General features: G+C 30.2%; 1 protein-coding gene, 1 long non-coding RNA gene and 1 pseudogene across 2 annotated transcripts; 2 read left to right on the top strand and 1 right to left on the bottom strand.

Annotated features, from left to right (window-relative positions):
* Positions 1 to 6483: 6483 nt before the first annotated feature.
* Positions 6484 to 7744, bottom strand: LOC149880859 (uncharacterized). Its single transcript, XR_016445491.1, has 2 exons — positions 7657 to 7744; positions 6484 to 6649 (listed from the first exon to the last, which is right to left on the bottom strand). It is a non-coding gene; the product is annotated as an uncharacterized LOC149880859 (long non-coding RNA).
* A 162-nt stretch (positions 7745 to 7906) lies between these two features.
* On the top strand, positions 7907 to 12841 carry LOC145193657 (uncharacterized). The gene is made up of 7 exons (XM_080071128.2): positions 7907 to 8815; positions 9075 to 9122; positions 9631 to 9734; positions 10724 to 10787; positions 10999 to 11228; positions 11380 to 11466; positions 11614 to 12841. The coding sequence occupies exons 1-7, from the start codon at positions 8701 to 8703 to the stop codon at positions 12700 to 12702; spliced, it is 1737 nt and encodes a 578-aa protein (XP_079927254.2). The 5' UTR covers positions 7907 to 8700; the 3' UTR covers positions 12703 to 12841.
* Positions 12842 to 15214: 2373 nt separating this feature from the next.
* LOC149880836 (uncharacterized) overlaps positions 15215 to 17036 on the top strand; it is a 331517-nt pseudogene continuing 329695 nt past the window's right edge.

Below are 17036 nucleotides of genomic sequence, written 5' to 3'. Positions count from 1 at the left end.
AGAAAATTTCAGCAGTATTCTATGATGAAAGCAAAAGTAAAAACCGAACTTTTTTTAAAAAAAACTATAGAGAATCCATCAAAAAAAAAAAAAAAAAATACAATAAAATAAAAAAAGGAGATGGAATATGCATCGCCACCCAAATTTTGCATTTTATATTTTAGATTTATTGAAAAGAATTGCCTCCCTGTTGTACGATTTGGACAAACTTACTTCTGATAAAGAACATAAAAACATCTCAGCTTTCATCATTATGGCCAAGGCATACAGTATGCAAGAAGTAAATACGGTTTTAAACATGGCTACTGATATTCAAATATAATTTTCATGACTCATTGTCATCAAACAGTTTAAACAATCAGATGAAACAGAGAATACTGGGAAATTGTGAACCAATTTTCGATACTCAGTTCGATATATCATAATCACACTTAACGCCATACATTTCGCATTTCGCGTATACATTAGTTTTTAGATGGTGAACATGTGCTGCGCGTTTATTCCAGTTCGCGCTTATCATAATTCGCATTAAATCCAGTCTACGCACGACGTTCCTATTTAAGCAACTTTTTGTTTATACCAGTTCACCGTTATATTAGTGCGGATAAAATCAACATTTCATCCAATGAAAGATTGAACAAAAAGCTGGATTTGTGCATTTAATATTTTAAACATTTAAAAGCGAGAAATGCTGCTTACGTTTTTGAAGGTTTGATTCGACTTTTTTTTTTTTTTAAAACGAACGCAAAAAGAAGGAATTTGAAAACATACTTGATGACAATTTCGAAAAGCTATGTTTTTTGAGTGTTATAATTTTTTTTATATGCATTTTTCTCTTTCTTATTTATTTTCAACAAAATTCCATCACTCTCTTGCTCTCTTCCTTCATCTTTTTTTTAATCTTCAAAAAACCTTTTTCTAAGGACACGGTTGCTTTTTACTTATTCGCAGCTGAGTAAAGATTCTTTGTTTAAAAATTACATTTAATTGTAGGAAATTACGCAGTTGGGTGGGAAATTACGCAGTCAGTACTTATGACAACAAATAGAAAAGCTCAGATGTTTTACTTTTAAAATGAAAATTGTCGCAAGAAAAATTTTCCGAAATATCGAGTTGAAAAAGTAAATTTAAAAAAAGAAATTTTAGCACTTTGGTTCACTTTTCTTGTTAACAATTTGCTCTCGACCCAATGTTTTAACATTTAAAATAACTTTTATACCAGTTTAAGACCAAAAAAAACTACTATGACTGAAGAATTTATTTATATTTTGAACAACTGGAATTTTTTATTAGGAACTTTGTGGTACTTGACGTCCCACCTTTAGGGTCCGAAGGAATTATGTTTATGTCGAAGGAATTATGTTTAAAAAAAAAATTAAAAGCGATATAAAAGGAGTTATCAAAAATATTATTAAAATATACGAAACTTGTTAAATGTTAAAACTAAGTTGTTAGGTTATCCTAATATTTTTCTTTTTTTTATATTTTTTTCCTTGTTTCAGCCTTCATTTTAACCCCAAGTTTAGTTCTTGTTTCAGACTTCATTTTAATTCCAAGTTTGGATCTTGCTCCGCAATTTTCTGCTCAAACTTTCAAAGTTGACTGTTTCCTTTGATTTTTTTTTTTAATATACAACTTTAAACTACTGAATTTATTTTCGAATTCTCCGATTTTCAGCTCAAATATTTTATATTATTATGACTTTTCGTTTTCATCTGTTTTGATTGCATACTAAAAAGTTGGTAGAAAACATTTACTAAACTAACAACTAAATAGTGACAACTAAATAGAAGAAAAATAACAACTAAATAGTAGAAAGCTTCTCAGTTATGTAAAGGTTTTTATTATAAGGAAATTATTAAAAAGAAAAAAGTAAAATAGTATTAGTAGGCTGCTGCTATTAATCAAATCTAATTTAAAACACTGCAGATGTCTTCATTTAAGTGTTAAACAGTATTCTAATTACTTCGACAACTCAGGTCATTTAAGTTTTTTTTCCTGTAAAATGAAAAGAAAAAAAAAAAAAAGGGGAAAAAGTTATTATGGTTGACAGAATCAAAAACCCTGAGCTACCTTTATAAAATTTATTTTTTGGTTATTTTTAGAAAATTTTGAAAGAGGTCAATGTAAATTGTAAGAAAAAAAAAAAAAATTATAAATTATATATTAAAAATTATATAAAAAAAATATTATAAATTGTAAGAAAAAAAAAAAAAATCTCTTTTGGTTTTTTTTTACGTCTTTTGGTCTCTTTTGGTCTCTTTTGGTCTTTTGATTACGCTGTATTTAAGACTATTGGAGTGGTATGTGTCGTAATACAGGAGGCTCATACCATCTGTCAGTTTCCTATGAGTGGTGGTGTGGACCATTTTTACACTCGTATATGATGATGCCCATGAAATTAATTGAGAAACTAGACTGACTAAAAATGAATTTAACTACTAGATCTAAAATACAAAGTCTTATTTCATTTTTGTTAACAACTGCATTTTGTAAAAACGAAGACTTTGTTCATTTATATATAAAAATGAAGACTTATTTCATTTCTTCCACTGATCCATGAAGTGTAAAATAAGATGGATGGAAGAAATTATTCTGTAACTTTAGCGTCTAACCGTCACATAAACAGATTGCTGAAGGGTAGTGCTATCCGTGTGACAATTAATGTCCCCGTTTTTTGGTGAAAGAACTCGTTGGAGAATTTGAATGTGCTATGGGTAGGGTAGTTTCTCATATAATGTCAATAAAGGGAGCTGATGGACAATATTACATTCTAGCAGTTGATGTAATCTGTTCCATATAATACTTAACGGCGTCTATTCATCTCTATATGAAATGTTAACGTATAGAGAGATGACGTCAGCTGTTACAAATATGCAGTTTCTCGAGAAAATTCTTTGCGGTAGTAACAAGTTGAGAAAGCAATTTGAAAATAGGATATTAGGGATTCAGCCAGTGGTTAGACGAAGAATCTTATGAACTTAGATTATTGGTAGGTCCATCACATCCTGATACTATAGGTTTTAGTAGTATATGGATTTTACGTACTTTTGGTAAAACATAGGATAAGGGTGAGCGATGCGGTATTTTTGCGTTTTTATTGTCTGAGGTTCCACATATAAATGGAAGGTAAAAATAATTTTCTTTCATCATAAATATTAGACCGTCCTACTGTGTTAATGACGATGATAATTATTGCCCTAAGGATGGAAGAATGGAAGTTAACAAACAAAGGAGGCTAATGTGTACCTAAAGTAGCGTCAGCAACTCGAAAAATGTTAAAGTTCATCAAATTATGTGAAAAATCCAAGTCTATCAATAAAAGAGATAAACATTAACTAAGCAGACTAAGTTGGCAATTCAATTCTAGCCTTCTCCTCTTTTATCGGTAATATCGGTATATCGGTGTCGGTAATAACATCCGTTTTATAAATTCGCATTTCCAAATCAATGATTTCAAATTTAAAACATTCTGCTGAATGCACAGCTTCATTCCAGCTTTCATCCTTATTTCTATCCAGTGAAATTGTTTTTTTCCAATTGACATGAAAATGTTTTATGATTGATATTACTAGGTGGGTTAAGCCTTTCTGCTTCGTGCTCGGTGTAATTCTTGTCTGATTCTCTTATTTCTAACCTGTAATTTTCTTACATCTCGCTTAAAATACGTATGAAGATATAGTAAGTTTTTTTTTGCTTTGTTTTTTTGAGATTTGATTGAGAATTGTTTAATTCATTATAAATGGCTTACAGTATCTTTCGTTAACTTAGATTATGTTTGTGATGGATTTCTAGAATTTACTATCAACCTCAAAAGTTCAAGTTTGCAAGGATCTTTACGTAATTAAATATAACTCAATTGGTTTTAAAACAAATTTATTGGAGATGTTTACAAAGCGTTTTAATACATTTAACTGATTTCTTTAAAAAGACTGCGCTAAAGGTTAAGATGCAGTGCCAAAGTAGAATTGTGTTAAAGTAACTGCAATATTGTTGCTTTGATTTTTGAAGGGTAACTTGAAAACCTCTAGAGGTAAAAAACTAAAAAAGGCAAATACTCATTAAAAGACGAGGAAATTTTATCATAGTTAGGAATGGCTAAAAACGTCACAATGACGTTCTAATAAGATATTTCATTAAAGCCTCTTTTTGGCCAATTTGTCATTCTTAACATTAGTGAATCTTTTGGTGTACTTTCACAACCATCCGCCTTTTTTTAAAATTTATTATTTTAGATAATGAAAGATCGTCGTTTAAAATGAAGAAAATTGGAATCCATTTTATTTCTTTTGACTGACGTAAAATACAATAACTTAAACTTGAAACAAAAAAAGGCGACCAAAGTTCTATGAAAACTCTATTCGCCGTTTTTCTTCCAAAACCTTTAGTTTTGTTACCTCAATTACTATGGAAACGGGCGTGGTTTTCTCGGCCGCAGCAAATAAGATGTGAAATGGGATGTTAATGAACACTTAATAGCATACAATACTTCTAAACATTTGAGGTTTGATCAAAGAAAATCTGTTAAAAAATGTCTCTTTAAGTAGGATTTTCTTTTTACTCAAAGGCCTCTTTTTAGACATACAATCGGTGATGCTCAGAGTCAATGTGGTCGTTTGAAATCGTGTTTGTAAATTTCTAAAGCTAACTTTATATCTCTTTAACTTTATATCACTTTAGATCAGTACGTAATTTATTCAAAACTGTTCTTACATACATTCATTAAGACAGAGTGAAACTGTAGAACTAAGTGCGTATCAGAGATTTATAAAACTAACGTAAAGTTATTAAACTGAAGTAATGACTTTGGTCTGCTCTGTTTTAAAGAACATTCAAAATGGAAGAATTTTTGTGGAATTTATACAGATGGGGCTCCGTTAAATTAAGGCTATTGTAATTTTTTTTGAGGGTTAGAAAAAGGTTTCACGAAAGGATAAAATTACATTGAAGCGTCAACAATTTTATCGTGGTTTTGCGCAAAAAACCTAAAATATGAAAAAACCACTGCATGATTTATAGGCCTCTAAATTTTTACCATGTGCATTGCTAAACTTCATAAAAGTTACATAAAGTCTAAAGCAATTTTCAAAGTAAATGGATGCCTAAGATAAAACTCTTCATGCAAAAGTACAATAGTAATCTTCGGAAACTCGTACTCTAAAAATAGGAACAAAAACTTTCTTGTAATAAATAATTAAAGCTGTAACAATTAAAGTAATTGAACTAAAGAAGAAAAAAAAAAGCAATAACAAATAATTAAACAAAAGCATACGATTGAAAAAAATATGATTTTGGCGTCACTTTCATGAATGAAGATAATTTTTATATAAAACTAGAATATTGATAAAAAAAAACATCAGCTAGATTATATGCAACTAGAATCTAACTAAAATATATATGCAACTTTAAGGTAAAGAAATAAAAATGATTAACTTCAACCTTAAAAATAAAAACATTAAAAAAAAACACTACAGAAGTCACTCGTTTGTTTTTCCCTCGTTTTTCTCATTATAATCCTTTGTTCAGCATTGAAATACGAAGAAAGACGTTCTTTTTGTATCTTGTACTGTAAGATCCTTGTAACATTTTTTTAGCATCAGAAGATTTTATTGTGGAGCACGCATTAACTCTCTTCAATGGTTTAGCAATATCACAAATTCAAATTTTGTATAAAAAAGTTCGAGTTTCTTCCATTTTCCCTTTCTCTTAAGATACTGTTGCACTTTAAAATATTGTAATTTCATAATAATATGGAGTATAAATCAAGCAAAAAAAAAACTCATATTGTATAACTAAATTTAGTATTCGGTAAGGTATTTATACATTAACACCTCATTAAGAGGATGCATGCCATTCTTTATAAAGAACCTGGAGGTTATAAGTTCACTCGCTTCTCAGTTATAACTCGTTTCTTAACTTATAAGATAACTAATTTCTCGGTTATAACTCGTTTCTGAGCTATATATATTTGATTTTTGATGAAAACTTGCTAGGTTTCCTAGATAACATTTTTAGATAAAAGTTAATGGCATTTTTTTAAATTTGATGGTCAGTAGGAGCTTTTTTGGAGTACAGATTTTTCAGCGCTTCTCACCGAATGACAGCTGAAAGTGGTTTCAGGAATTAAAAAAAAACTTGCTTTTTACCTTCTTATTATTTTTTACTATTGAAAATTAACAAAATTTTTTTTTGATGCAATAAACCTTTATGTCGTTATAGAAATAAGAAAACGAGGCCGGGTAAACCCTATCAATGATCAAGTGAGATGAAAACAAGCTGATTTTACTTCTTTGAAGAAGAAAAATGATAAATAACAGAACCAAAAAACTCAATGTTAAGATTCTCCATCTTCGTTAGTAACATAGTAACTAGGTATTACGCATTTAATTGAAGGGAAGGTTGGTAGGTCAAAATTAAAAAAAACTGAACTTTCTAAAATTCAGGTGAAAGTTTCAAAGTGATTAGAATTACTGAACTTCTAACTCGTTTTAAACTGTAGTTATTATAAAAAATTATTTGTTTACATATTTATATATATAAAAATTAGCTATTACAAAATGATACAGTTGATGTCAGTATATAATCGATGCTCTTTTTTTTTTTTGTTAAAGCTCAGCACATTGAGAGTGATGTAATAATATTCCAGGTACTAAAATAGAAATATCCCAATATATATCTGAGACTTAAAAATGTTTTCTAAGGTTAGGAAACTAAAAATAAAAAAAATATAAATATTAATCTGGTTCCTCTCAGTTTATAAGAAAACATTTTGTTCGTTCATAGATTCGGCTGACGTATTAGTCTTTTACAGTACAACCGAGCAAAAATAGATTGAAATTAGAAAGCTAATGAAAGGTCGGAAACATTAATCGACGCACTGATGTTTCCTTTTACTTTGAGAAATATTTAACAAATAAAAAATCTTCAAGTTCAATCGCGATGTTTAGTTTTCACCAAAACATCAAAATGTTTTTAACTCTCGTAAAACGAATACACAGTAAATTGGCGCCAATTGTTTGCATATAGCTTTTGGTTGTTATAGTTAATGGCGTCTTCCTTTGCTTACTAAAACATTTCTTTTTAGGGTGTGAAAATTTAACAGTCAACCAATTTTATTCTTTCTAAGAGTTTTTACCCTCGGCAACTTTGTCCGGACAACATTAATCAAAAAGAAGCTAACCAACATACAAGTCAAAGTAATATGGACGGCCTTAAATAAATGCGGCCTTTAAAGAGAAAAGTTCTATTAAGTTTAACATTTTACCAAAACGTTGAGGCTAAGTATCGTTTATGTAGACTAAGCTATATTTATTATAACGTTATATATATATATATATATATATATATATATATATATATATATATATATATATATGCATACATACAAACGTACATTTGCATATACATATGTTTGTGTGTGTAGACATATACATACATCGTAATGAATATAAAAACGTCATAATGAATAAAAAATACATATGCATACATATATTTATAAATGCATACACATAATTAGACTAATAGAAAGTTTTTTACTTATTTATACCAGAATAAAGTAATTTTAATGAAGTGATTTTGATTTAAAAGACTTCCGAAAATTAGTAAAGTTTCTTATTACCGCGTGTATAGCGTAGTAATAATACTGCCATAACTTACATGTAGGTGTTACACAGTTGTTAATAATCACTGGCGAGCTTTATTTTGTGTTTAAACTCTTTTATTTACCTTCGTATTTTTATATAATGGCGGGAGAAAAACTGAATCAAATCTTAAGCTTTTCCTTCATAAAAGCCAATCAGAACTAATAAAAGAAAATTCATTGATCTCTAATCAGGGGGGTACTTTTAAAGAACTTTAAACGAGCGACCCAAATTATCTGAATTTCTCGCAAACCTTAATGAGCTCTTTATTTTTACTGCGGCAACATCATAATGAGTCGAAGCTCAATGAATAAAAGATAATTTAAATTGATATTTTTTAACTGCAGGCAAATCTTTGTTAGCCGTTGATTTTCAAGCCAAAGAGCTGAAAAGCTGGTATGGGTTTGGTTTAAATGACCTTTTAAAATAAGCGAAATCTGTGATCGGTTTTTAAACATAGTCGCAACATAATTCTAATAGTGCATAACAAACCGTCGAAATTATGTAATATGCCGAAATAGCTTTTCGGCGATATTTTGAAATAGTTGTTTCTCTTTATAGAGTCCGAATGTATATTTTTCCGAATGAATGCAATACCAGATTTGTTTTTAATGCTTAAATTTGAGAAGAAAACTTGGAAGATGATTCGCGCTTTTGTTTCGCAGAAAACACTCTTTCAATTATCGAATTAACGTTTATGAATAAGTTTTTGATAGACTTAATTGATTTGAAACATAGAGCGAAAGCTCACTGCTATGTTTATGTACCAGATCCGCACTTTAAAGATGAACGTTCCGAAAAAGAAAGACCGACCGTTTAATAACAGTTGCTCATCATAGCTATCTCTTTTTATCTTAAAGCGCTGACCCCCGTGTTATCTATGTTTATTGAATTGAGCGATTTTTCCGTAACAATAAATTTGATCGAAACAATTGTTCGGCTTTCACTGAACTCTTTGTTGACGTCAAATTCAATTATGAACCAGAAGGCTATTTTGCCTTGCAAATAAAATCGCATATCGGCTTTGCTTTGAAATTTCAACAAAAAAAATTTTAAGCTAATGTTTCTAAAAAATAATTTGTATTACATTATTGAGAAGCGTTATGTTAAATATACTGTCCATGTTCGTTTTAGTATAACATTTTATATGATGGGACTTCAATGTTCAAAGCAAGGTATATTTTTTTAAACTTTTACTCTCCAGGTCTGAAGGTTTAAGAACCGAATTGATTTTTTTTTATCATAAAATTACTAAAAAAAAAAAAAAAAAGAAGAAAAAAAAATAAAAAGAGGTATATTTTATGCAAAAATAAAAACTCTTCTCTTAGTCTCACCGCTCAAATATTTTAGTTCTTATCTGTCGGTTTCGTGACCAATGCATTACAAGGACTGCTATAATTTTTCATTCTATGAGTGGTATTATCAATGTTTTAGGTTCGCATCGATTTGAAAATTACGCGGAAAAAAGAGTTGTACCTGAAGGTAAGGTTACTCTTCAAATTTTTCCCTTTCTAGCTTTTCAACGTTTTTTTTTTTTTTTTTTTTTTTTTTATTCTTTACAATATTCTCTCGAAATAATTGTATTAATACTGAGGTAATATTAGTAATATCAAGATAATCGACAGTAAGAAAGCATTAGAGAGTTTCTGAGGGTCGAAGATAAATTTATTTATTGCAGATTATAACATTAAATGTTTATCAGTAATTTCTAGCGTCTTACGTTTTGTATTCACCATGTATTAAAAAATACCCATGCATGAGCTTTAAAAATAGCTTTTGGTTGCGGTATTCTTTGATGTGGAAGTAATGCGATTTGATAGCTTTGACTGAAATTAAGAAGATCAATATTTGAACCGTTATCCCGTGACAGATTTGAAAATTTCATAAATATTTTTCTGAATCCATGTCAACAGCTGATATTTATCAAAAAGGCAATTTAACTGATTGTTATTTTTACATTCCTGGTTTTTATTTGCTTTTTTAACCGTAGGAGAATACGACACTCTAAAGTTAGCTACAAGTACATTTCCTGACGAAATATCAAAAACCTTTTCGATCTCAAATGAATTTAGTCACAAACAAGAATCTTTCAAGGTATAATATTTTTGATTGCATTAATTACATTTTCAAATATATATAAATATATATAGTGAAACATTGACTTTTGACGTTGAATAAAAAGTATTACGCTAATGTAAAAATAACTTTCTGAAAAAATATTTATTCTGCTAAGCTATTTTTAATTTACATAGATGTTAATAGTTTTTTTTGTTTTTTTGTTTTATTATTTCGTTGATAACCGTCTTAAAAAAAACAACAAAAAACACGCTAATAATAGTTGATTGTATATCATGCTTTTGCTAACTAATCCACGTTTGAGATTTAGCGGATTTTGGTTGAATTGGCGAAGTCATGGATATTATCCTTAATTAAATATTCATTGAAGAAAATGAGTAATCCTAGATTATTTTACTAATTGAGATCATTGAAAAACAAGGAAAGAAAAACGTTAGAAATTAAGTATGACACAAAATCTTTAGTTAAACCTATTTTGTTGTTTCATAAGCGCTCATCATCGCTTAAACATCTTTTTTCTATGAAAGTCTTACTCTTAAATAATAATTCGTTGCTCAATGATTATAAACTGGGCCATATATTGTTACAATTCGTCACGCCTAACGTATAAGTGCACATTAGCGCAAGCTTGGGTTTCTTTTTTCGTTTGCTTTAGTGCTTGATATTCATTTCCATTCTTAAAATGCGCGGTGCTTTTTTTCTTTGTAATTGTTATTGCTTTCGCGTGATCCGTTCTTAAGATCTGTTCACCGTGCAATTACGCAATCAAAATAAGATTATCTTACATTAGTCGTCAATTGAATCGGTACTTAATTTCGGACAAACGCAAAACATCCTGATATAAACGTCATCGGTTTTTCGGTATCAATTTTCGTATTACGTACTTATAACTTTAGTGGATTATTTTGACGCCATCCGTTTAAAGAGCACTTTAGATCTTAACATTGAAAATATTTTAACGCTGTAGCAACGTTTCATTGGATTGATATTCACCTCTATTTTTTCAGAATTTAATGGGTTGCAATGAACAGAAATGGTCAACAATGGTTTCGCATGAAGAAGTAACTTTAGGTAAGTTCTAAAAAATTTTGGCATCATTGTTGTTGTTCTTATGATATTTATTATAATTACAATAAATATCTTTTGACCATTAAAGGTTAGTAGTCTAATTTTAAAACTAGAAATACAAGATTTCTTTTACTAAACGTTCTATTTTATTTCTGCAATTGTTTGTTTAAGTCCCCTGCCACGTCCGTTAGTTCTAAGCAGGATTCTTGTTTAGTCGACCTGCCACCTGAAGGTCAAGTAGAAAACAATGACAAGTACGTAGAGGTGCCTTTTAAAAAAGAAAATCTCCTACATGAAAAGAAAAATTTGACAATTGAGCTGTCCGAAGACACTGACGGTTTCTCGTTTACTAACGACAGATGCTCATCGTCAAACTCATCTATGTTTGTTTCTGAACGTCAATCTAAGAGTTCGCGATCATCTATATTCAGCACCCAGTTTAAGGTAATTAAAGTTTTTTAAAATTATACATTCTGTTTTAGCTTTTCTGGCAAATGTTTTAAGTGAAATGAAATCACAAATAGTTGACCTAGTTGATGTATTTTCTGTTTGATTCCTGAATCTTTTGGATTTTGTTCATTGTTGATAATTGTAGGAAAGCGAAACGAGTGACTCTGCAGAAACTGATCGCTGGACTTACACGTTATACGATTTCCAAGGTAGAGGGATTGTTTCCAAACAGGTACTTATATTTCTCCATAGTGAGCTGTATTTAAAAACGGTTTTACTTTTGGAGTCGATTGATGTTCTATGCACGTTTAAAGATAAAATTTTGAAATATTTATCAAAGGAAATCAAGCTGCTTTAACTGAGCCATATTTTTATTTAGGATTTTCGACATCTCATTGAAACAGTCTACAACACTGTCAATCATGATTCCAAACACAAAGATTCATTAGGTCATTCTTTGAAAGTTCACGTAGAAATTGAGCGCAAGCGTAACGTCAATGAATCAAAATCATCTAAGTATACCCCATCTAAAATCTGCAAAGGAATGATATTTCCTCCTCCAAATACAGAAGAAGCAGAAAAGATCAGTAACTATATAGAAGAAAGACTGCACCAACATAGAACTTATAGTAAAGCTGAACACAATTGTTCAAGCGAGAGTAGTACGTCCAATTGTTTATGCTGTGACATGACTTCTAACTGCTCTTGCTATAGTAAAAAGTGTTGTTGCCGTAGTCGCAGATATTATGAGAACAATGTAATGGTTGCTTCGAAAAATGTTAAAGGTCCAAACCGTTTAGTAGAAAGTAATATTACTATGGACGATTTAAACCGTCCATCTTTATCAGAAATGAACATGTACAGACATTCTCAAACTTCGAGATCAAGTAAACACTCGTCGTCGTGTCGATTTAACAGAAAGCATCGAATGGAAACTAATAAGCCACCTAACCTTAGCGAATCACGCGCGGATATGGATAAAAACGATTTGGTTCAATTTAGAATAAAACATTCGTGTTCTAGTCACAGACGGTTAAGAGAAAATAAACTAAAGCTAACTCCATTCTCAATCAAGGATTCTGATTTTAACGTTGGTGAAGAAAGGAAAAAGTCGCGAAAAAATAATAACAAATCCAACCCATTTTTTAACACTAAGTGTGGGGATTTGTTTTCAAGTGAACTTACAAAGTCTTCATCTAAAACACTTAAAAATAATCTCCCTAGCTATTCAAGACCACCAGTATGGCCTGGAGAGTGTTCTTCAGATCAAACGTCGCCGACCCGGAAAAAAAAGCAAAACATAGAAACAAGATATCGAGCGAAAGACGATGTACTTTGCATATGCAAAAGAATGTTAGGAGCAAATTATCCCTGTCATCTCGCTGACTACCCTTGTTATTTTGACAAATGCCAATCTAGTGTTGGCAATTCTATTCGTCAGTACCACTCTTTTATACCAGCCTTGTAAAAAACATCGAAACTCTTTTTCCCTAATCGCAATATATTTATTTCAAACCTTTCCGAAATATTTATAATCCTATCCTAATGCCAGAATCAGTTTTCAAAATCTGTAAATAGTAAAAAAAAAAAAAAAAAACAATATTTAATCCTTCTTTTGTTTTTTTCGCTAAACTGGCTTGTTAGAGTTCAAAAATCAGTATCAATGTCGGCGCCGTTATCTCTTGTCGGTAGACACAACAGATATCGGAATATATAAAGAAACCGCCTAACTTACTGACATCAACGGAAATCTTTTTTCAATAATTTTTAAACAATTGTGTAAATAGAAATTCACAATTTAAATATATATATATACATATACATATATATATATACATATACATACATATATATACATATATACGTGTATATTTAAATTCAGAGAATAAGTAATTTAAAGATAATCTGGAAACTTGTTAAATGCTAAAGATAAGCAAAAAAAAAAAAGTTCACAAATTTCCTGTGCTGTTTTAAAATTCATGGTGTTGAAGTTTAATAACAGAATTCGTTCTTTATGTTTTTATTTCAATATATAAGTAAGATATAAATATACGTTTTTTAAATATGAGTTTTGATAGAAGATTGTTTTTCAATAAAATCTAACCGAAACCAGAGAACCCAGTGGGGATGCATCCTCCGTACGGTGTCCGTAGGGCGTCTTGCGGACGATGCTTGCCCACTGGGAAGTAGGTTTGATTTAATTTTTTAAAATAGCTTCAATTATTTATAAAGTAAGGAAAATTATATTGCAATTACGGGGGAAAATAGATACTCTCGCCCTCATGATAATCCGTGATAATATACTATTAGTATAAATTTCCGAGGGGTGGGTGGACTCTGACCCTGTTGCCCCCTAGGACTCGGCGCCTATACATACACACGGAGACTTATTCAACCTGTCATTTCAATAAATGATAAAGGGGAAAGGAGAAAAGTTAAGAAAACAACCGGGAAAAGACGTAAACGCGAAGACTCGTAAACAATAAAGCAACAAGAAGAAAAGTTAAAAACAACGACCGAGAGAAGACTTAAAGAAGTAAAGAACTAATAAGAAATCAGAAGAATTATTGATTAAAGAAGTATAAACAGAAGTTTCAAGTAAAGAAAAAATATTCGTATAGAAAAAAGAGAACAAAAGAAGAGGAGTAATTGATATAAACAATATACCAAACTAACCAAACTATCCCAGAACCTCGCCCTTCCCTAACCAAGTAATCCCCACACCAACAGGTTTTATTTTCAAAATTTTACGAAATATATTTAAGTGACGGAAAGAAATGGGCTGTTTGTTTATACCCATCTGGCGGATGGCCGACAACTTACAGAATACGTCTACGCTCAGGATTACATAAATATGCTCTTATTGCTTGAAACACAAGAAACTGGGACAGGTAGCTGGAGAACGGTCAATTAACCTTATCGGAATTTTTAGATCTAATTGCACTGATGCATTATTAGACTATTACGTTCGGATAGATGCTGATGCTGCAACAATGCTAGTACCGTAAGCACTACAACTAGAAGCACTAAAAACAGAAGTACCACTACAGGTACAGCAGTAAACTTTCTAAATCCTATAAGAATCTTAGTCAGCAATTTGTCTAGTCTGCTTAGGCATATTTGATTGAAGGAGTCTTTTTTATGGAAAATATAATATCTTTCACTGCAAATCTAAAGGGTTCTTGAAGGTTCTGCGGCTGTTCTTCAAAGAACCTAAAGGTTGTTAGAGTCGACTTAAAGAACCCGTGGGTTCTTCACGTACTTAAATGGTTCTTTGTAGAACCGGCTACTTTTTTAATGCAAGTTTGAAGAACCTTTAAGGTTCTTCGCATTAATTGTTAGAGTAAATATCTTAAGTTTCTTCTTAAGGTTCTTCAGAAACTTTTTTCATCTTTTTTAAGACGCCATTTTTTTTTTCTATATAGTTTTTTTACTCAGCGTGTTAGTTGATTATAACGTGGAATCTTATAAACTTGACTAAACATAAAATTCTGAAAAAAAAAGTGATATACTGCCAATGGTTATTAGCTACCATACGATTTTATTTTATCAATTAGTGAAATTAATTTAGGATACAATATGAACTTCAGATTCTACACAATGATCCCAATATTATATTTCAAAACGTAATTTAGAATAATAGTAATCATTTGCATCATATTGTCGTATAATTTAGATCAAGCTTAAAACTACAATTATTTTTGAATTTTCAATTAAAGTTTGGAATGTCAAATATTTATAAATGTAAGTGTATATGTATGTATTTGTATATAATGTATGTATATAATATACGTATATATAAATCTTAATACTTGTGTCAAATAAATTTACTTATAATGGCAGCCTGCGCTGTTGGAAAGTCTAAAAAATAAGTTCAAGAAGGAAAGAGCCTCTTTAATTGGGAATCCAGCAACAGCACGCAGAAGAGCAGCTGGAAAGGGAATCCAGAGGACGCAAGTGCACAGAAGATTGTTTTGAGAATGACCAAGCTTCTTTTTTCTCAAAGTTGGACAGATGGAGACTTGGTAAAAATTTAGCTTATCTGTTTTGCGATAAAAAAGTAAAAAAAAGATTTAATAATTATTGAAAAATAAATTTATTTAGCCACATTCTCTGCCTATTGGTGAGGATGATGCAACTGTAGCATAAACATTATCAGGATATGATAATTGAATACCGTAAACTTTGTCCAGATATGAATATGCTGATTGATCGACAGCAACATAGTTGGTTTATGTGAGCAAAGGATTTTGATGGACGTCTTCGCACAGTTGATCTAAAAACTAAATACCCATGGCTCTGCTCTTCTTAATTGGTAGGGTTTTAACTATTCTCTTGTTTTTTTTTGTTTTTGTGTGTGTTCCAACTTAAAAATAATCTTTAAAATAATTATGTTAAAGCTTCTTAGCGAAATGAAACTGAGATTTGGCAAAGATCTCGATAAAGAACTTCATCAACGAATGAAGGGCATGGAAGATAAAATCTTAAGCTTGGTTAAATTAAAGTGTAAGGACGATTTTATTTCTGAAACTTTTGCTGAAATTGAGTGTGAAATTAATGAAAGCTCTAAGAGAGGTAATAAATTTTGTGTAATACAAGAGATTTCTATTTTCCAATAAACTATTGCTAAAGATTTTTGTTTTTTTCTGTTGAATATTGTTTTATAATTTAATTCTGTTTTATGTTTTTATTATAATTTATTGTAATTTTTTTACTGTTTCAGATGCCACATTCAATGGAGCAATTCTTTTATTTCCATAGCTATTCAAAGAATCTGTTGAAACCTTGGTTACATTTGATGATACTCCAAAACAGAATACACCAACTATTGCAATCCCTCGAGCTCAAAGGTTGACATCAAAATTTTGTAGAATTATATTAGATAGCCAAGAAATAGTTGAACATTATAATGGTGTTGATATCTCATTAGCGGTGGCTTGTATATACCTATTATTTTATTTACGATATACAGTACCCTGTTCAGTTGAAAAACACATTATTTTTTGAACACATCATATTTGGTGTATCAAATAAAGAAGTCCCTGTAACAATTCACAGGATGGTGAATACTTTGTGCAAGGTTATTGATTTATTTTAAACTTATTTTATATCGAAATCTTAACTTCAACTGCCTGACATAATTCTACAAATTGTAAAATTTATAAAACAAGAGAGAGAGAGATTTACTAGCAATGAGTAAAATTTCACCTTTTATATACCGTCTATTGTTTGTTTAGGTTTAGCTGATTCTACGAAGGGAGGTAACAGAAACGTTTAAAATAAAGCAACTTTTAAATTTATTTCATCCAAAAGTCTAGTAATTTTTTATTGCTTATAATATATGCTTTTTGTTAATCTATTCGTTGTTTAATTCATCATTTCGCATAACAAGTAAATGGTAAAACGTTAAATCATTTTTATCACGTGATATAAACTTTTTGGAAGAACATGGATTAATTTGTTTGAAAAAATAATAAGTTTTAATAAAACTGTTAGGCTAAAAAATTTTCCGAAAATTCAATAATGATTTTTAGTTATGGTTTTTTTAAAAAAAATTATTCAAAGATTTGTCTAGTGAACATTTTTTCAGTCAGATGTCTTGAATCTGAAATAATTCTTCAAAAACAGTTCTTTGAAGAACCTTCACAAACAGTTTTTCTTTTAAAAAAAGGTTCTCTTTAGGGTTCTTTGAAGAACCTATCCGGATGATTTATCGGAACTATCAAGAACTCTTAGGTCATCGAAAAACGGTTTAGGGTTCTTTAAAGAACCTTATCGTAAGGTTCTTCCGAAGAACCCGTA

This window comes from Hydra viridissima, unplaced genomic scaffold (genome assembly GCF_058129835.1).
Source record: "Hydra viridissima isolate aposymbiotic clone 2 unplaced genomic scaffold, HvirCarnegie_v1 scaffold_12, whole genome shotgun sequence".
In the NCBI taxonomy this organism is placed as follows: Eukaryota; Metazoa; Cnidaria; class Hydrozoa; order Anthoathecata; family Hydridae; genus Hydra; species Hydra viridissima.
Note: the sequence above shows the minus strand (reverse complement) of the source record. Positions and strands in the feature narration are given on the sequence as shown.

What these genes read in the sequence shown, in the direction of transcription:
- LOC145193657 (XM_080071128.2), top strand. Translation starts at nt 8,701, where the DNA reads ATGTTTCTAAAAAATAATTTGTATTACATTATTGAGAAGCGTTATGTT. An exon ending in ACTTCAATGTTCAAAGCAAG is followed by an intron (nt 8,816 to 9,074) that starts GTATATTTTTTT and finishes TCAATGTTTTAG; the next exon opens with GTTCGCATCGATTTGAAAAT. An exon ending in ACAAACAAGAATCTTTCAAG is followed by an intron (nt 9,735 to 10,723) that starts GTATAATATTTT and finishes CTATTTTTTCAG; the next exon opens with AATTTAATGGGTTGCAATGA.